Genomic DNA, 21,592 nt, shown 5'->3' with positions numbered 1-21,592 from the left:
TTTCCTTTAGGATTTGATCTCCTTGCAGTCCAAGGGACTCACCAGTACCACAATTCAAAAGCATCCTTTCTTTGATGCTTGCCTTCTTTATGGTCCAGCTCTCACTTCTGTACATGACTACTGGGAAAACCATGGCTTTTACTATATGGATCTTTGTTGGCAAAGTTATGTCTACTTTTTAACGTGCTGTCTAGTTTTGTCATAGCTTTTCTTCCAAGAAGCAAGCATCTTTTAATTTTATGGCTGCAGTCACCATCCACAGTAATTTTGCAGACCAGGAAAATAAAGTCTGCCACTGTTTCCACTTTTTCCCAGTCTATTTGCCATGAAGTGACGAGACTGGATACAATGATCTTATTTTTTTGAATGTTGAGATTTAAGCCAGCTTTTTCACTCTCCTGTTTCATCCTCATCAAGAGGCTCTCTCTTTTTTTAATTGAACCACTGTATCCCAAAATGTTTATTAGTTTAGGGGACTTCTTTAATGCCAGATTATAGGATTAAATAGTTGCTGTCGTCAACATTTTTCTAAAATGTAACCCAGGTATTGACTGCTCCATCATTCTTCTGTTCCATCATGAAGAGGTTGTTTATTTCCTCTCCACTTTCTGCCATTAGAGTGCTATCATCTGGGTATCTGAGGTTGTTGATATTTCTTCCAGCAATCTTGCTTCCAGCTGGTAATTTATCCAGCCTGGCATTATGCATGATGTACTTTGCATAGAAGTTAAATAAGCAGGGTGACAAAATACAGCCTTGACATACTCCTTTCCCAATTGTGAACCAGTCTCTTATCCCATGTCCAGTTCTGAATGTTGGTTCTTGTCCTGCATACAGGTTTCTCAGGAGATAGGTAAGGTCTCTTTAAGAATTTTCCACAGTTTGTTGTGATCCACACAAGTAAAGGTGTTAGTGGAGCTAGTGAAGCAGATGTTTTTCTGTAATTATCTTGCTTTTTCGATGATCCAACAGATACTGACAATTTGGTGTCTAGTTCCTCTCCCTTCTCTAAATCAAGCTTGAACATCTGAAAGTTCTTGGTTCAGGTACTCTTGAAGCCTAGCTTGAAGGATTTCGAGCATTACCTTGCTAGCATGTGAAATGAGTATAGTTGTATTGTAGTTTGAACATTCTTTGGCATTGGCCTTCTTTGGGATTGGCATGGAAACTGACCTTTTCCAGTCCTGTGGCCATCGCTGAGTTTTCCAAATTTGCTCACATATTGAGTGCAGCACTTTAACAGCATCATCTTTTAGGATTTGAAATAGCCCGGCTGGAATTCCATCACCTCCACTAGCTTTGTTTGTAGTAATACTTCCTAAGGCTCGCTTGACTTCACACTCCAGGATGTCTGACTGTAGGTTAGTGATCAGCCCATCATTGTTATCTGGGTCATTAAGACCTTTTTTGTACAGTTCTTCTGTGTATTCTTGCCACCTCTTCTTAATCTCCTCTACTTTTGTAAGGTCCTTGCCATTTCTGTCCTTTATTGAGCCCATCTTTGCATGAAATGTTCCCTTGGTATCTCCAATTTTCTTGAAGAGATCTCTAGTCTTTCCCAATCTATTGTTTTCCTCTATTTCTTTGCATTGTTCCCTCAAGAAGGCTTTCTTATCTCTCCTTGCTATTCCCTGGAACTCTGCATTCAGATGGGTGTATCTTTCCCTTTGTCCTTTGCCTTTTACTTCTCTTCCCACCTCCCACTTTATCCTTCTCCAATCTTTGCTGTGTTAATAAATGGAACCACCATCCACTCAGTGGATTAGACAAAAATTATGTCATCCGTGATTCTTTCATCTCTCACTTTCTCCATATCCAATCTGTCAGCAAGCTCTATCCCCTCCGCCTTCATACTACACTTGGAATTTTCCCACCTTTTGCCATCCAACCACTAACTCCCCAGGACCGGACCAGAAGCAAACAGCTGTAGTAGTTCCTTGGCCTTGATTTCCAGTTTCCACTCTTGTCCTTCTAAAATCTTTTCTTCTTATAAAAAGTAAACTCTTAAAGATGCAGACTGGCTCAGGTTTTCAGCTTCTTCAGTGGCTTCCTGTCGCCTGTGGAGCATCTCTGCATGACCCCCCGCGCCCCGCAACCCAGTTTCTCTCAGCACTGCCCAGTGATTGCTGTACTCTAGTCTCGTGACGTTATTTCTGTGTGTTGCCCAAACTTACCAACCTTAGCTCAGGCTTCTCTTGTAGAATTTCTTCTTGCCCACTCTTTCCTATCATTCAGGAATCTGCTCACTTCCTCAGAGACTTCGCAGACTATTTCCTCTCTCCTCTCCCGCAAGCTTTAATGAGGCATAATTGACATATAACGCTGTGTAAGTTTGAGGTTTATAGCACATTGATTTGATACGGTGATATATTGAAAAATGATTATCACCATAGCACTAGTTAACACCTCTCTTATTTCATATAATTATTATTTCTTTTTTTTTTGTGGTGAGAAAATTTAAGATCTGTTCTCGTAACAACTTTCAAGTATATTGTACAGTATTATTAACTATAATCATGATATTGTACATTAGAGCCCTAGAACTTACCCATATTGTACCTGGAATCTTGTGCACTTTGAACATCTCATTTCCCCATCCCTGGCAATTACCACTCTGCTCTCTGAGTTCAATCTTTTTAGATTCCACATGAAAGTGATATCATACAGCGTTTGTCTTTCTCTGTCTGACTTATTTAACCTAGTGCAATGATCACAAGGTTAATCTTACTTGTCCATTGTCTTTGTCCATTTACCCACTGGCAGCACTTAAGTTGTTTCCATATCTTGGGTATTGTGAATAATACTGCAATGAACATGAAAATGTAGATATCTCCTTGATATCTTGTTTTCATTTCTTTTTGGATGTATACCCAAAAGTGGGATTGCCAGATAATACAGGAGTTCTATTTTTAGTTTTTTAAAGAACTTCCACACATTTTCCATAGTGGCTGCACCAATCTACATTTCCAGCAACAGTGCGGAAGTCCAGATTATTACTTCTTTAGTCCATCCCCTTACTGTCCTTCGTTTTCATTATGGTGTTTATCACTATGCTACATTTCTTGTCTCTTCTTAAACTCTAGCACCTAGAATAGTGTCTGGAATATAGTATGTGCTAAATAAACATACGTTAAAGGAGCAGCTGAATGATTGCTAAGTTAGAGGAGAAGAAGCTGAGACCTTGCCATGTTTGTATTATGGAAAAGCTTAGTATTCGTTTACCTCTTCTGTCTTGATGAGCTCCATCTGAGCCCTGGCACAGGTACCCTGGAAAGAGCTCCTGCCATTCACAGCCCTGAAAACCACTCACTTTCAAACCCTGTTGAATTCGCAATGCTATGAACCTGGATTCTCAGTCCTGTCTGGTATGATGGAAAATACGCCTGCTCTATGAATAAGCAGTTCATGTTCTCGCACGCCAGCCCAGGAGGACAGTTCAGACTTCTAAGATCTAGTTGTGTGAGTGTTGCACTCCTTGGCTCTATGTTTCCATATGGTTAGACTTCTACACTGATGGATCCCCCTTCCAATCAGTTAGAGAAATACAAAAATACACTTGGATTTTTAACCTCCCCTATAGGGTTCCAGTGTTAGCCTTACTTGATACAATCAAGGTATGGTGTCCATTTACAATGCTTGGTACTCAGTTTTTTTTTATTAGTGAATATTTGGGCTGATTCTGGTTCTATCATAAAATATACTATTACTTGTTTTCACTCCAAAAGTTTGTCCAAGAGACATAGTATGCTTTGAAATGAAAGATCGTAGTTTTCCAGGGACTTTAAAAAATTTAGAAAGCTATGTGTTTCAGTTGATTTAACTTGGCATTTCTCTTTTGACTTGCATTTAAAAAATAAAGTTCGTGTTTCATTATGAAATTCAATATATGCTCATTTTAGAAAATAAGACAAAACAGCAGAAAATAGAAAAATTAACTCCATTTAGTCTCGCTGTGTTGCTGTGCTGTGGTCTGTCACTCAAGTCATAGGTAGGTAATCACTATTAATACGTATATGTATTTCTGGTTGTTATGCTGTGTATTTGAAACATAATTGCAATCTTATGAGACATATATATCATATCAGAGAAGAGAAAATGGCACTTACTTTTTCTGATTATAAAAATAATACGTAATTATTGTGCTGCAGTCCATGGAGCCTCAAAGAGTTGGACACAACTGAGTGACTGAACTGATTGTGTAAAATTTGGAAAATAAGTGAAAGAACTTAAACATCCACGTTTTTAATTATGAAAGTTAAATATAATCATTACAGATATTGGAATATTTTATAAAAACAAACATAAAAATCATCTTGAATTCCACTCTGCATAATTATTATTTACATTTGATATATTCCATTCTAGGCATTTTATGTTGCATATATTTACATATACATACATCTATATATAAATTATTTGAGCTATTAGGGAGAACATACTTTATATATAAGCGTTTAAGCATCGTTTGTATAGCAAAATCTATGGGTCTTACTCAAAGATGACATGAAAAGGGGCTAAATGACAGAAATACTTGACATATAGAGTTTATCTTTTCAATGAAAACAATACTAATGAAATGGCTATACACTGTGAGGTTTAAAACTGTAGAAAATCATGACTCAGATTCTTTGGCAGTGAAATTAGACAGTCTGTCCTCCAGGTAACTCTTGTCTGTGATGGGGATTTTTTTTATGTCTAATGATTTTCTTAGTATCTTACATCAAGTTGTTGAGTCATTATTGGATTGTGTGTGTGTGTGTGTTTTCAGATATAGATTTTTTTTGAGAAAATTATAAGATACATATTTTTTAGATTAAAAATAATCTATACTGTTCTTTAAGGCAACAACTGGTCATTTTCACATTTATATTCCTAGAACTTAGCTGAAACCTGGCTCAATACGTATTTTTCGAAATGAAAGAATCAAATAAAATATCACTTTTAAAATGCTGTTGATATCTTTATTGTCCTCTTTTTAATGATAAAATGATTGCCTTCTCCGAATTAAAGTATATTGATTGTCAAATTTCAAACAGTACAAGCATATTTAACTCTAAAGGTGAAAATGCCTATAAAATTGAGTCATCATGAATGCTTCTGTTTCATTTCTTTTAGCTAGACTCTGCTCACTTAAAGAGGGAACCCCTAGGAGCCATACATTTTTAATTCTCTGAGCATTTGGGGGTCCATGGGTACCCATGTTCACCAATAAGGACTAGCGCATGAACCCGATATTTTTGACATCTTATCTCAGGATCTTACAAGTCAGAGAATAGATCACTGTCAAGGTATCTAGGAAACTTCTGGCCCAGTTGCTTGGCCTGGACACACAGCTCACACTCTTCTCTTGCTTTCTCTGACCCTAATATTTCACTTGTACAGATACTCTCTTCTAAAGAAAAAAAAGGAAAACATTCTTTTTCAATCAATATGCTTCTCTGGAAAGAACATCAAATAACAAAAATAATAATTAAAAACAATACAAAACTCACTGTATGATAAATCTTTTTAGTTTTGTTAAATGAAACAAGCAGTTTTTGTGGTAGATGTTATACCTAAGATCTCCGTATATTATGCAAACTGGAACACATATGTACAACACTCTGACACTTGAAATTAGCTTGCTTCTTTAATTAGTTATCTAATAAAACAGCAATGCTTACTCTCAAACTATAGTGCCAGAGGTGGATACAGAAAAATCTTTTCTAATTACTATTTTATTGAATGACCAGTTGCTTTAAAAAGAGGAGGTTTCAAAATTGCCTGACAAGGAAATATCTATCTGGAAAATATAACTGTACAGTCTTCTAGAAATTCAAGGGGCTAAGTGATTTGCTTAAGGTCACTCAACCAAAATGAGGACCCAACTCTCCTGGCTCCTGGACAATTGCACTTTTGACTCTAGCACTGGACTAGTTGCATTGGAGATTGTTATTAATGGAACCCTGAAAATTTCTGGATCCATCATCAGGGTCTCTAGTGTGGGCTGTTGTCATAAGCTAAGTATACATCCTCATGAAACCATTGGAGAAAAGAAGGATGAAACTGACCGGCAAGTTTAAAGATGTTAAGAAGATATTTCTTTTATTAAGTAAATTCTACAGTTTGTGTGCATGTGTGTGTATGTGTGTCAATACCCAACAGATCGGATCATTTTTGTCTTCAGAAGCTGTAGTTTATCAGTTGGGCAATGAGATGCCTCATCAGCTTCCCTGTGACCACCTCCCACAATTCCATTACATTTAAGTGAGTTTCCTGTAATAATCTATATTAATCTAGATGTGTAGACTCAAATAAAAATTCAATTCAAATGGAATCATTTTACTGTAACACGATAAGCCTGGCTCTGAACAAGCCAGGTCAGGAGATGGTGAATTTGTGATGATCCTGGGTGGGACCTTCTAGCTCTTTCTCATACTAGATGTTGACCTGGGAGAGTTACTCAGAGTCCCTAAGTCTCAGGTTCCTTACCTGCAAAGTGGGAGATTAATGATACCCTCGTCAGAGAATTCGGAGAAGACAATGGCACCCCACTGCAGTACTCTTGCCTGTAAAATCCCATGGGTGGAGGAGCCTGGTAGGCTGCAGTCCATGGGGTCGCTAAGAGTTGGACACGACTGAGCGACTTCACTTTCACTTTTCACTTTCATGCATTGGAGAAGGAAATGGCAACCCACTCCAGTGTTCTTGCCTGGAGAATCCCAGGGACGAGAGAGCCTGGTGGGCTGCCGTCTGTGGGGTCGCACAGAGTTGGACACGACTGAAGCGACTTAGCAGCAGCAGCAGTCAGAGAACTAGGGCTTCCCTGGTAGCTCAGACGATAAAGCATCTGCCTACAGTGAGGGAGCCCTGGGTTTGATCCCTGGGTTGAGAAGATCTCCTGGAGAAAGATTAAGTGAGCTATGGTGTATAAAATGCTCAGCACAGCTTCGTCCATGTATTTTTCACTCAATATGCACTAGCTACTAATAAGTAATGGGCAGCTTGAGATTGCCAAGAATTAGTATTACTACAAGCAAGTATTAGGTTATATGAGACAACTCCAGATTGCAACTTACTATGGAGACACTGGTGGAAAAATCTTTTAGACTGAAAATTGATCAAAGGGACCAAGTTCCTATTGATTCTATCATTTATGATGGCATCTACGGGATTAATGGATTGCTGCTGCCATTTTTGGTATGGAGTATTGAAACTTCCAGTCTCGATTCTCTCCCTCCATCTTCTTGTGTCTGAAATTTACAGAAGCTACATCATAATTAAAATTAGCTGAAATATTTTGTATTCTCTTCTGGGCATGATGGTTCTCTACTCTTCTATGCTTTCAGATCATTCATAGCCCTGACATCCATGAGGGCTCGTGCCTCACATTTCCACCCATTTGCCTGATAAGGGTATTCAGTGATGACATTGGATTTTTGGAGGTTGAAAATTTTGCCTCAGGCCTTGGAGCTAGATACATTGAAGCCACTTGAATATGAAATTCTAAAATCTTTCAATTTATTTATTCATTAGTTTTGGATGTTTGGAAAAAATTGCTAATTTGGCAAGTTTTCTTAGAAAATTAGTCCACTTAAAATGCAGCTCTTGAGTGCACCACAATTAAAAAAAAAACCACCACCAAATGGAATCACTGAGAATGCCGAGAAATGATCCCAATGAAATACAAAGGTTTAATTTCATCAGGGAATTCCTAATTAATGATGTTTGAGTGGGCTTTAAATTCCCCAGCCACATTCCCACCATCCTTACTCACCACTTGGGGAAGGTTTAAGCCTTGGGGCACGCTTTAGATGAATACTATAGACACATTTATGCTGAATGGAGCAGCACTAGTAACGCAATTATAGCAGAAAAAAACTTCCGCATTCCCAGGATACTCACTCAAACCCCATTACAATGTCCCATCCATGTTTCTTTGTTTCATTGTATTAAAGAGTAATAGTACATAGCTAACAGAAAGTACAAGACAAAGTCTTCATTTAATATTTCCCTTGAATCAAAGAGACACTTTCTTGTTTCTGTGTGGGTACTGTTTAGCATTGATATATGCAACTATTTTTCTAATCAACAATTTCAACAGCAGGGAGGAGGCTGTCTTGCCTGTAAAACACATTGGACTGATGCTTCAGTGGCAAACCTGGGTAAGATGCATTCAGTTAATTCTGGAATTCTGTTGTGAGATGCAAGAGATTATTTCTAGAAGGGTCTTAGTGTCCTTGGAGAGCTGATTCCACTCAGCAGGGTGAGCAGCTCCCACATACAGGTCAATTCACTCATGGTAGGATTACGTTTCTATTTTGGCTGCCAAGACTCCCTGAACCCTCTCACTAGGTTGGTGCATAAAGGGGGGTTTTCTTAAGTTATATGGAGACTCTGCAGAAAAGAGATTATAATCAAGATGAAAGGGGAAAAATGTTTGTGGTAGTTCAAAGGATTTCAGGCCATAGGAGATGTCCACAAACTCTTCTATGCTCTAAACTTCTCTACAGTGGCACATTTTTGGAAATTGCCACATTTACTACTTTAGACTTCTATGATTTCTGGTTCAGAGACTCTTGCATTGTAACATCCTAAAATTGTCTTTATTTCATTGCAAGGGTGCTGTGAAATTCTTAGATTGAAATAGATCAAAATTCTTTAAAACATTATCAATACAATGTATATATGCCCCTATGGATTCTTAATCATATTCTAGAAGGAGCTGTTTTTTTAAAGCCACTAAGACTGAGAAGTCATGGTGGCATCACAAAACTTGGGTGACAAGTAGTCCTAAGATAGAGAGATTATCGAAATGGTGATAAAACCAGGACTGCAGTCGGCAATTACAGACTTCAGTGATGCTACTGTTAATGAAATGCTAATTTGTGTAACAGATACACAGTGAGGTCAAACCGAAATGTCAGAATTTGGAGTCGAAAATTTATTGCAGGGCCAAGTAAGGAGATAATGTGGCTCATGCTCAAAGAAGCTGGTTTCACTGTGGCTTCAGAAGAGTGAAAATAACTACAAACGCTGTTAGTGGAAAAATACTATTTAAACATATATGCATATGATATATATGCCTTGAAAAATAAGACACATCCTTTAGAATATTTATTGACAGGAGGAGTTAATAAGAAAGAAAAACTACACAGAGCCTATAAAATCTCCTACTTTCCATCACATTCAATTATTGTACGCTATCATGGCTAAAAGATGATGTTTTATAATATCAGCACTTCCAGAGATTGCCCAAGACTGGAATCACCAGAGATAATGCTTTAGAGATTCAAAGTCACACCACCACATGTTCTGGAAATCTTGACTCAGTAGAGGGGATGAGATTGGGAAATGAATATTTTTTTAGAAAGTTCTGAAAATGTTGGTTCTGATGTACAGTTGGGCTCAACAATTTGGGCCTTGCCTCTTGCTAGCAAAAATTAAGAGCCAAAACCCAGCTAAACAAGGTTCAGTAAGAAAATTAAGTAGTTTTATTTCTTCAACAAAGGATTTCAGGTAGCTTGGGAAATCTATTTGAAGAGATACTCAGATAGCAAAGTAGTTACGTATAGTGACCAGTGAAATGATGCTTGCTACGATATGTAGGTGTGACTAACACACGTTGTTTTGTTAATTTAGAGAGTGGTAGGTGCTTGGGTTTGTGCTTGGATATGTTATTGCTCCCCACCCCCCTGAGTTTCAGTTTCCTCAACTATTGGGATGAGGTTGCTCTTCTGACATCAACCAACAATGATTCTAGGAATTGATGATAGTGTACTCTTTTAATGATGGAAAAATGCAAGTTAGTGACTCCATTTACCCAGGCAAAGACTGGAAGGAAGTCAGGGGAGGATTTTGAAGAGAATATGCCTCAAGAAGAAGGAGGAGGATGAAGAGGTGAAGGCAGAGGAGAAGAAAGAGGAGGAAGAAGAAGAGGGAAAGGAATACGCTAACAATACATTAAGCACTAACTATGTGCCAGATCCAGCAGTAAGCACTTTGCTGAAGTTAGTTTTAATCTTCATGTAGATCCTAAGAAGGCTTCCCTTGTGGCTCAGCTGGTAAAGAATCTGCCTGCAATGCAGGAGACCTGGGTTCGATTCCTGGGTTGGGGAGATCCCCTGGAGAAGGGAACAGCTGCCCACTCCAGTATTCTGGCCTGGAGAATTCCATAGACGGTGTAGTCCAGGGGGTCACAAAGAGTCGGACACGACTGAGCGACTTCATTTCACTTCACTTCACTTCAGATCCTAAAAGGTTAGGTAGACCTATAAAATGAGAAAACCAAGGTGTCGTGAGGTTAACCTATGTTCCTAAGGACGTATGCTAATGAGTGACAGAGGGATAGGAAGGATGACTCTGTGCTCTGAACCGCATTATGTTTTGGCATCAGAAACACACATGTGACAGTGGCTTGGATTCAGTGGATAACTAGAGGCCCTGCCCTGTGCTTCCTCCGGATGATGATACTGCTTATTTTGAGGGAAATTCACAATCACTTTTTTTCTGAGTTTCTCCTCTTTCCCCCGCCCCTTTAATACCTCAGAACTCTGGGAGAGGATAAGGTCTGAAAGCCGTGTCTTGTTTGAAGTTTACCAACTTGGTTTTGGATACCAGTCTTTTTATAGTGCACCTTGCTGCCAAATGGCTTAAAATTTTTCTTTCCATCTGTGACATATTACTCACCGTAGTCGATCAGGAGCTTGTTAAGTTTGACAACTTTCCTTTTGATAATTATATTGAAATTATGGTTCCAACAATTGAAGAAGTCAAGGCATTAAATAACATGAGCACCATGAAAGAGGAGAAAATATAATTAGAAGACTACCCTTCTATTGTTCCTTTATTTTCAAGTTCTGTGGAAATAGGATCCCTGCTGTTTGCAGTTTCTGGCTATCTTTATCCCCCTCATTATAAATTCCTCTTACCCCTCTCCTCTTAATCAGCCCCAGCGTCATGTATTTGGAACCCTGGTTTTATTGCACACTTCACTGTGGAGTCTAGGTGAGGACTTAGCCGGTAGCCAAGGTCAAGGGTATACCTCACGAACATCACAGCTATATCTCACATACAGTTTATGCAACTGTTACACTCCAGTGTCAGAGTTCATTGAGAATTTCCATAAATCTGATGGGTAATGTGCCAAATGAGATTAGAAAGGGCTTCCTGTGATCACGGTCAAATGAAAATATCTCACGTTAATTTCCTAGTACAAGCTTGAGGCAGGTAGTTAATACTTTTTATGAAGAGCTAGAGACACACATAGGGAAATACCCAAGCTGTTGTCTAAACAGAAGGATGAAGCATGTAAAGTTTCTAATAGAGGAAAATGTAGACGCTGGCATTTGCAGAGTTTTACTGGTACGTTTGAGTCTTTTCCCCTGTGTTTTCTACATTATCTGTTGACTCTTACCCTAATTCCTACCTTAAAACACATTTTTCACTTAAATCAATTTTATAGGTTGCATTTATACCTTTAGATGTCAACACATTCTTCAAGCTATTTTGCTGCAAAATAGAAAACCAAGAAGGGCAAAAGTACATGAGCAAATTGAGGGCTGTTTACAAATTTAATCTCTAACTACTTATCCATACACGCATTTTTCTTTTAAGCCTTGACCTGAATCAACCCAGTTTAGAAAAGTGCATTTTAAACCATCTGTCTTGGAATTGATACAAAAACACTGGCTCACTTATATTTGAAAATAAAACAACATTAATATTTTAAGGTAATCGTAAAAAGAGGACTTAAGAGAACAGACCTGTCAGCCATCTCTGGCCTTCTGGTCACCCAACACCGCTGAGACCATGAAGTCTTAGTTTTAGTCTTCTGTCTTCATTCAATATGCTGGGAAACACCCAAATGTAAATACAATTCAAATAATAAATGCAGGAAATTGCAGCATCTATTATTGATGATCAGGGGTTGTTTGTATTACAGAAATTTAATCCAATCATGCATTTACTGAGCAGCTACTCTCTTCCTCACAAGGCCTCTGGCATTACTGATGCTGGGGAGAACCCTGAGAAGAATCAGATCTCTTATGCTGAAAGCCTGTAAAATCTCATTAGGGAGACAATGTCTTTATGAGAAACAAGTTAGTAAACAATATGAGAGGGCACATGACTCAATAATGAAATGACAAACACAGGCAGACCTGCTATAGATCAAAACCAGGAAGAATCAATGGAGCTCAATGTCCTTGGAGAATGAAGCTTTAGGATGGTTTTGGAGGAAGGGATAGGATTTGGGCAAGAAAAGGGAAAAAGACAAAGGCACTTTAGGTGGTGAGAATAACATGAGATCAAGGGGCAATGGGCCTAGTTTGTTCAAGATTTCGAGAGTTGTATAAGTAACATAACATGGAAGGAGGAGACCCCAGTTCCTGCCTAGCTCTGACACTTTCAGCCTGTAAAAACATAAAAAAATTAATTAACCTATTTCTTTTTTTAAAAAAAAATTTTTTTAAAAACTCGATAAAAACATTTAATTACACTTTTTAGAGAATTCGTACAATGCAACAGTGAATGTTCGCCGTTAATACTATTCACAGGAGTCCATTTTATCAAATGTTAACACTATCTGCATTTTTATTCCCCTGTCCAATACTCCCATCAGGTTTCCCCGTCTTGCCCAGTCTCCTGGAAGTTCTTCCAATTTTGGCTACGGACCAATACATCAAACACTCCAATTAGTCCGATCCATGGTCCTGGGAAAACGGAAGGCCACGGTCCCATCCCCACCAAGCCATATTTTAACCAAACCCAATACCAGTCCCTAAAATATTAGATGGAAAAGTAAGGGGCCATGGATCCCTTTTAGTATATATGCACATCATCTTTTAAAACGCCTGCGCATGCGTGTGTGTGTGTGTGTGAGAGAGAGAGAGAGAAAGAGAGAACAGGAAACAAGACTGAAATACAAGACAACAGAAGGAAAAGAGTTGAGGAGTCTGGGTCGGAGAAATAGGAGAAGCAGGAGGCTACCTCTTGTCCATGATACCTTACCCACTTTGCAATGGTGGGGAAGGACTGAATATAATCTCTAGGAAGGGGAAGGTGTGGCGCTGAGAAAAATCAGCCTCCAAAGGTCTCAACAGAATGAGTTTAAAGAGAAAGAAGGGACCCCTGGCTTCTCTTATCTTTGTGGTTCTCAGGGTAAAGGAGTGACTGAGACACAGGAAGATTCAGAATGATGTGCAGACCCAACCCTTTAGATGACCATTTGTGAATAGAAATTGGAGGACTCTTGACAAAGTCTAAGAAGGGACAAACAATGAAATGAATGAAAGAGAAAATAACCTTCAAAGAGCACAAGCTGGGAAGTGGTGGTAAAGGGAGAGAATTCAGATTCTGATCTAGGCCAGGGGGATAGACTGTGGGGCAGCCGTAATAAATATCAAGGCTTCAGGTAGCTACCACCTTTCAAATTGGCACCATGGCCTCTCCCAGGGGGTGGGACCAAATGAAGTTTGAAGGGTCATCCAAGTCAGATGTTTGAAGCAGAAGTGTGGGTTTGATATGCCTTCTTCTCATTCCATTTGCTGCACCTCTCCTCACCTGCCACACTGACTTGGTAGAGGAGGTGTGTGTTGGGGGGCGGGGGCGGAGGATGAGGCAAGAAAGCAGCACTCATCACCTAGCTCCTGAGAGCGTCAACAGATAATCTTGGCAGTATCAGACTGGTAAATGCAGTGTTCCTGGTATTGAGTGACTTCCCAACCCGCCCTTTACCCTCCTCCAAGCATCGCTCCAGAGGGTACCATGACTGGGATGTCTCCTTACACTGGGGAGAAGAAAAACACAAACAGTTCCACATCTCAGAGATTCCCATTGTGAGACAACATTTGTTTCTGTGAGTCCAAGTGATTGGGGTGTGTGTGTGTGATGACTGCCTGGGATTAAGAAGCTCCACTACCCTCTGTTAGGTTTGGCTCAGCTGGTCAAGGGAGATGAACTAGGGCATACTATCCTTCTGTCACTTTCCAAACCAACTACTCTCTCAACCAGACTTTTCAGGGTAGTGTTCCAAGTACAATGTGTCCCAGATAGTCTGATTTACTTAGAGCTGTGCCCACCACTGTAGTCATCTGGGCCAGGGGAAAACAGCAGCTTGTTTGTCCTAGGGCTGCTGGCCCTGTAGGGACTGGGAGGGATAGGGAACTGGGATTGAGGGAAAAGCTACATTACATTTTTCACCTGTCTGAGGAAGGGGTAGGTTCTGACTGCAGGATTGGTGCTTTAGCAGGACTTAGACAGTAGCCTGGTTCACAGGAAAATATACACACAAAATAAAGTATCAACATTTCTCCCCAACCTAATAACTCTCCAAAGAGAGGACAAGTGCTCTGGAGAACCAGAGGTTGTTGCTGCTCCTATGCCCTGTGTAAAAGTGCCTGGCACCTTGTCCCCAGTGGCAGAGAAAAGCAGAGTAGTCTGGTGGGCAGCTCAGTCCCAGAAGAAAAATAAGCAAACCTAAGAGATGAAGGGCTAATGACAGCTGCTTGGAATTCGGACTGAACGCCCAATAGGAAGCACTAGCGTTAGTAACCAAGTTCTGTGTACAGCTCTTCTCAGGATCTCAGGGACACAGATGGAAGGAGAAGGCAGAGAAGGGTCAGCAGGGGATCGATGGAGTGGGATTGGCGGGTAGAGTGGATTTCCTTAGGGCAGGACTGAGTACCTGGACTGAGTGAGGAAGCCCAACTTGGCAAGAAAATTAAAAACAATGAGGATGGGGGATCCAGGCGTGGAGCCTCTTCAGCAAGAGCAGTTCAAAGTCTCTGTCCTGGTCCTGGCAGGCCACCTGGCCCACAGCAGGACTAGGTCTGCGGTGGGGGCACTTGGAGAGGGTGCTGGCCTCTCCTCTCTGCCCCTGACCCAGGGTAGTGCAGGAAACAGTAGGCTTCTCTCCCCATCACTGGTTACCAGTGTCTCGAGTCGACCAGCTCAGATCGGAGGCTGAGTTTCTTGAGGCTTTCATAGCCCACCACAATGACGATGGTGGAGGACGTGGCTGAGATGATTCTGGCGGACAGGCCTTTCATGAGCCCCCAAGGCCCCTCTTCTGCCATCAGCTGTCGGAAGGTCAGGATGATGGAGTTCTTGCCCTCAACCTGTTCTCGGGTTCGGATGACATCCATGGGATTGGTGAGGATGGAAGCAGTGGCTGCAGCCAGAGGCCCCGAGATGGCTTGAAAGACAATGTGAGGGCACGCCTTTGGGCAGAGGGATGAGAGCTGCTCTGCATAGAAGTGGCAGAAGGGCCACCAGACAGCACTGTTTGGGATGTAAGTAAACAGTGAAGCCACTTAGCCTCGGTAGAAGCCACCAAGTCCGTCAGCCCGCAGGATCTGCCTGATGATGTCCTTGGTTTGGCCAAAGGCAACTACCCCGTGTCCCTCTGGACTCCCTCGCACTTGGAAGCGGCCCATCTTCTCACCCTTGCGCTGCATCATCAGTTGCTGGGAGACCACATCAATGGGCACCGTGATGCTCTGGGCCACGAGAGAGGCCGAGCCACCAGCCACCAGCGACTTGACGGTGTTGCTCTGGCTGTAGTCAGCTACGAACTTCCGGGTGAGCTCGTAAGTGGTGACATAGCACTGGCCAGATATGAGGGTGAAGGTGTTGACCAGGAACCCCCGATAGAGGCCAGTCACACCGTCCGCCTGTAGGATCTTGATGAAGGCGTCGAAGGTCCCATGGTAGAGGCTCCTGCCTTTCTGAACCTGCAACCGAGTGCGGATGAGGGTGAAGGGGTAGGCGCTGACGCGGATCATCATTGTCATTGCCACACCAAACACGTAGAAATTCTTCTTGTCCAGGTGTTCCCACTCGATGATCTGGATGTTACGTTTGTCCTCCATTGTGCCTGCAGACCTGGGGGCTCCTCAGATCAGGGTGGTTCCGCTGCGTCTGAGGTGAACTCCTAGTGCGGACCTCTAGGCTGCAGGTCCCATTTTATCCTCTGTTTCTGGCGACTGATGGCCTCCGGTCGCATCTTCCTCCGTCTCGACCGGGCTCCCGGTAACCTATTTCTTTTGTTACTAAAATGAGAGCATCAGAGCAGTGACTCCCAGGTTCTTCACAGCTCTAAAACTCAGTGAGCCTTGATGCTAAGTGGTTCTGATTTGAGATCTGGAACCAGAGACAACTAGTTCCGGCTTTAACTAAATGTGAGAACTAGTTTTCTAAACACTTGGAGTCTCAGTTGACTTATCTATACAATGGGAACAGCAATGGCATGACAGTGGAAAAAAGTGAATATACTTGGTGCCTAGAACGAGTTAGTGAGTTGTGAAGAAATTTTTTTACAAAGGAGATCTAGTTGGAGCAGTTCCCTACCCCCCAGCCCCACCCGCCAAAGGATATATGATTAGCAGCGAAACCTAGGCAAGAGGTATTTAGTTGATTTTGGAATTTCATTGTAGGGTGCAAGAGATTATTTCTAGAAGAGAGTTAATGTCCTTGAAGATCTGATTCCATTCAGCTGGGTGAGCAGCTCACACATACAAGTCAATTCACTCACAGTAGGATTAGGTTTCTATTTTGGCTGCCTAGAATTTCTGGATCCTCTCACTATGCTGGTGAGAGGATCCCTAATCACTAGGGATTATTGATATCTTCTAAAACTTAGAACTGGACATGGAAAAAGACTGGTTCCAAATAGGAAAAGGAGTATGTCAAGGCTGTATATTGTCACTCTGCTTATCTAACTTACATGCAGAGTACATCATGAGAAACCCTGGGCTGGAAGAAGCACAAGCTGGAATCAAGATTGCTGGGAGAAATATCAATAACCTCAGATATGCAGATGACAGCACCCTTATGGCAGAAAGTGAAGAGAAACTAAAGAGCCTCTTGATGAAAGAGAAAGAGGAGAGTGGAAAAGTTGGCTTATAGCTCAACATTCAGAAAACGAAGATCATGGCATCCGTTCCCATCACTTCATGGGAAATAGATGGGAAAACAGTGGAAATAGTGTCAGACTTTATTTTTGGGGGCTCCAAAATCACTGTGGATGGTGATTACAGCCATGAAATTAAAAGATGCTTACTCCTTGGAAGGAAAGTTATGACCAACCTAGAGAGCATTTTGAAAAGCAGAGATATTACATTGCCAACAAAGGTCCGTCTAGTCAAGGCTATGGTTTTTCCAGTGGTCATGTATAGATGTGAGAGTTGGACTGTGAAGAAAGCTGAGCACCGAAGAACTGATGCTTTTGAACTGTGGTGTTGGGGAAGACTGTTGAGAGTCCCTTGGACTGCAAGGAGATCCAACCAGTCCATCCTAAAGGAGACCAGTCCTGGGTGTTCATTGGAAGGACAGTTGCTGAGGCTTAAACTCCAATACTTTGGCCACCTCATGCGAAGAGTTGACTCATTGGAAAATACCCTGATACTGGGAGGGATTGGGGGCAGGAGGAGAAGGGGATAACAGAGGATGACAGAGGATAAGATGGCTGGATGGCATCACCAACTCGATGCACATGAGTTTGGGTGAACTCCAGGAGTTGGTGATGGACAGGGAGGCCTGGTGTGCTGTGGTTCCTGGGGTCGCAAATAGTCGGACACGACTGAGCGACTGAACTGAACTGAACTGGACTAGGAATTTGGAGTTGATCCAATGGGAAATGATGGCTCATGACAAACTAACAGTAGGAGGTGTGAAAAAGGAAGTGAAGCTTTAGGAAGATTAATCTAGGGGCAGGATTCATGGATTTGAGTTGGGGGAACATGAAGCTGTAGAAGTCTGGGTGTGATATACTGTTACTGCTGCTGCTGCTAAGTCGCTTCAGTTGTATCCAGCTCTGTGCGACCCCAGAGACGGCAGCCCACCAGGCTCCCCCATCCCTGGGATTCTCCAGGCAAGAATACTGGAGTGGGTTGCCATTTCCTTCTCCAATGCATGAGAGTGAAAATTGAAAGTGAAGCCGCTCAGTCGTGTCCGACTCTTGGCGACCCCATGGACTGCAGCCTACCAAGGTCCTCCATCCATGGGATTTTCCAGGCGAGAGTACTGGAGTGGGGTGCCATTGCTTTCTCCAAGAGGTGGGATATAGTATTGAAGAGGGAGGTTTAATCAGATAGAGGTGACAAAGAGAGAACTTGAGGACTCTTTAGGTGATGGGGAGAAACAAAATACTTATGATTCTGAGCTCTGATGGCCAGGGGAGTGGTGAGGGTGGACTTAGACAGGGAAGGTTTAGGACCATGCTATCTCAGGTAGGACTGGGGAGGAAGCAAACTTAGATGTGAAATTACAAGAATTTCAGGTCATGGCTGGCATATCGATTGCCTACAAGTTGCTAAAAATATGGAATTGAATAATTCCATTGATTGTGAAGGCTAGAGATAGCAGGCCCAGGCCTCTGTGTACTGATGTTCAGGGAAGCCATGAGAAGGGGTGGCAGTGGAGAGCTATGTTATCCAAGCTGGCTACATGCAGTGGTCCCCTGAGTAGTGTTGAAAATACTGATGCTTGGTTTCCTCCCTGCATGGTTCCAATATAATTGGTCTGGGTTCAGTCTGGGCATGCGGATTTCTAGACCCCCATGGGTATAGAGAGAAAAACAGTTGAAGATCTCAGTACACTCTGGAGAGTGAGAAACCTCTGAAGAACATTTGCTCGTTGCCTGCTTATTACTGGGTGTGGCGTTGCATCAATATTCTCTTCTACAGTAGTCACAACTGTTCTCTGGAGGAAGGACTCACTAACTCCTGCTTGAGATTCTGAAAGGAAGTGGAACTCAAGAAGTCTTGTGAGCTCTGACTCTCCAATCATTGTTTTTAAGGGAATAAAAAGAAAATTAAAAATAGATGCCTCACGTGTCCAGGTCTTACTAATAGCACACTTCATCCGTCTGAAAGAAAGAATCTAAATTTAATGTAATGTGACAACATACATAAAAAATCCTAAATCTGCTTAGTTCTTTGGCTCACTCTTTCTTCAAAACTTTTCATGGTCTCACTTAGAGCCTATATATTTTAATTTACATCTTGTTCTGATCAGCTTAGGAGTAAATAAAAAATCTGAGTAAATAAAAAATAATTTCAGAAGTGGGGCCTATCTAGAGCTAGATGATGGTCAGTAAGCCAAGAAATTTCATGGCAAATAGATGGGGAAACAGTGGAAACAGTGAGAGACTTTATTTTCTTGGGCTCCAAAATCACTGCAGATGGTGACTGCAGTCATGAAATTAAAAGACGCTTGTTCTTTGGAAGAAAAGCTATGAACAACCTAGACAGCATATTAAAAAGCAGAGATGTTACTTTGCTGACAACGGTCCATCTAGTCAAAGCTATGTTTTTTCCAGTAGTCATATATGGATGTGAGAGTTGGACCATAAAGCAAGCTGGGTGCCGAAGAACTGATGCTTTTGAACTGTGGTTTTGGAGAAGACTCTTGAGAATCCCTTGGACTGCAAGAAGCTCAAACCAGCCTATCCTAAAGGAAATCAGCCCTGAATATTTATTGGAAGGACTGATGCTGAAGCTGAAATTCCAATAGTTTGGCCATCTGATGTGAAGAACTGACTCATTGGAGAAGACCCTGATGCTGGGAAAGATTGAAGGCAGGAGGAGAAGGGGACAACAGAGAATGAGATGGCTGGATGGCATCACTGACTCGATGGACATGAGTTTGAGCAAGCTCCGAGAGTTGGTGATGGACAGGGAGGCCTGGCGTGCTGCGATTCATGGGGTCACAAAGAGTTGGACGCGACTGAACGACTGAACTGAACTGAACTGAACCCTTTACAAATCCTGAGGACTTCACTGGTGGCTCAATAGTAAAGAATCAGCTTGCAGTGCAAGCGATGCAGGAAACAGATTCCCTGGAGAAGGGAATGGCAACCCACTCCAGTATTCTTGCCTGGAAAATCCCCATGGACAGAGGAGCTTGGTGGGCTACAGTCTATGGGGTTGCAAAGAGCTGAACATGACTGAAGCAGCTGAGCATGCATGTACAAAGACTTCATTATATCGTCTCAGACATTAAGAATGAGCTTCCTTTGACCTTGAGGTACTGCTAAATAATAATCTATTTATTTTAGAGGAAAGAAAGAGGTTTACCATATATTTTAAGCGACAGAATTGAACCTGTTTTAAAAGATTTCTCTTTTTAAATTGCATCGAAAGATGAATTATTTGCACACTTACAGGGAAATCTTTCAATCATCTGGAAAATCCTCTTATGTAGAACACCTTGATGGAGAACTGCAGTTTTTTCATCTCACACATGAAAAAAGAGAAAGGGGTCTCGAGCGTGTGGAAGGTGGGAAGTTCCACGTGTTGGCCGAGAGGAGGTGTGTGCGCAAGGAGGGGAGACGCAAGTGGTCCCCTGTCATTCTGCGCGTGGCTTTCAGGCAGCTCTGGAGGCGTGTGTCGCGCTCCTGAAACCCTCAGATGGTGATTATGACCGATTACACAAGATGCCATGTTCCCTAATCATATCACTTACATCGCTGTGAACAGCGGTGACAAGGGTTTGAAGGGAGGAGATCACAGCTGTCTAATAACAAACAACAAAAAAAAAAAATCAGACAAACCAGACAGAGCTTCAGCCAGGAGATCACACAGCGGCCAGGGTGGGTCTTGGCGTGATGGGGTTCTGCCCTCTCTCTAACCCAGCTTAACCCTCGGCCATCCTCTTGTTTCCAGAGCCCTTTGATTACATCACGACCAGAGCTGGGCAGGTGTGGCTCATACACTGGGTTCATTTATTTATTGTATTGGCTCCCTGCTCTGTGAAGTGATCATTGTCACTGGGGTAACTTTGGAGTCTGTTGCCACCAGAATTGAAACTGCTCTTGTGAATCAAAGACAAGTGCCACGGACATACCCCTCCTGGCGCTTCTCTGAAGCGGCTCGCAGCTTAAGACACCACCTCTCCATTCGGCCACTCCGTTTTTAATCTGCCTTCAAAGAGAAAGCCAACTGTCTTGAATTAAACACAAAATGGTTCTTGAAGGCATGTGTGATGAAAGTGATTAAATAATTAATTCAAACAAAGGTGACTTTTGAGTCAGGTTGGGGGGTCAGGAAAAAAAGAAAAAATCTTGATTTGAAGCAGCGTTTACTTGGCATGCCATGGAGAAAAATATTTAACATGATATGAAATGACCATGCTGGAGAATATTAACCTGTCTCCTTTGCTTCCGTCGCTCCAGGCACATTGGCCTCTTACTGATCCTTGAACAGACCCAGGCTATTTCCCTCTACCCCGGGGACTTTGGACTTTCTCTTCTTTTTGCTGGGAGACTCCTCTCCCTGATATTGATCTGGGTCTTGCTTTTCAGGCATGTAGGGCTTAGGTCCTCAGAGAGACCCTTTCTGACTGTTCTAGCTGTAAAATTGTTCCCTTCCCCCAACTTCTGTGTTTAGCCTGTACTCTTTTTTTATTTTTTTATGATCCTTATTATTGCCTGGCATTCAGCGACATGTCAGTTCTTTGTTTTACTGTGTCTTCTGGACTAGAATGGAAGGTCCATGAGGACAGTATTTTATGTTTTCCCCCTTGCAGTATCCCTAACAACTAGAACAGTGTCTAATGCCACAATTAAATAGTTGTTCAATCTTCTCTAAGATTAAAAGGAGCTGTCCAAAAT

General features: G+C 41.9%; 1 protein-coding gene across 1 annotated transcript; it reads right to left on the bottom strand.

The window, feature by feature from the left end:
* Positions 1–13,862: 13,862 nt before the first annotated feature.
* Positions 13,863–16,010, bottom strand: LOC101113438 (solute carrier family 25 member 44-like). The gene has a single exon (XM_042235049.2). It carries the CDS (start codon positions 15,849–15,851, stop codon positions 15,294–15,296), a length of 558 nt encoding a protein of 185 aa, XP_042090983.1. The 5' UTR covers positions 15,852–16,010; the 3' UTR covers positions 13,863–15,293.
* Between the last annotated feature and the right edge of the window lie 5,582 nt (positions 16,011–21,592).

The sequence above is a fragment of the Ovis aries genome, chromosome 18, assembly GCF_016772045.2.
Source record: "Ovis aries strain OAR_USU_Benz2616 breed Rambouillet chromosome 18, ARS-UI_Ramb_v3.0, whole genome shotgun sequence".
In the NCBI taxonomy this organism is placed as follows: domain Eukaryota; kingdom Metazoa; phylum Chordata; class Mammalia; order Artiodactyla; family Bovidae; genus Ovis; species Ovis aries.
Note: the sequence above shows the minus strand (reverse complement) of the source record. Positions and strands in the feature narration are given on the sequence as shown.

What these genes read in the sequence shown, in the direction of transcription:
- LOC101113438 (XM_042235049.2), bottom strand. Translation starts at nt 15,851, where the DNA reads ATGGAGGACAAACGTAACATCCAGATCATCGAGTGGGAACACCTGGAC.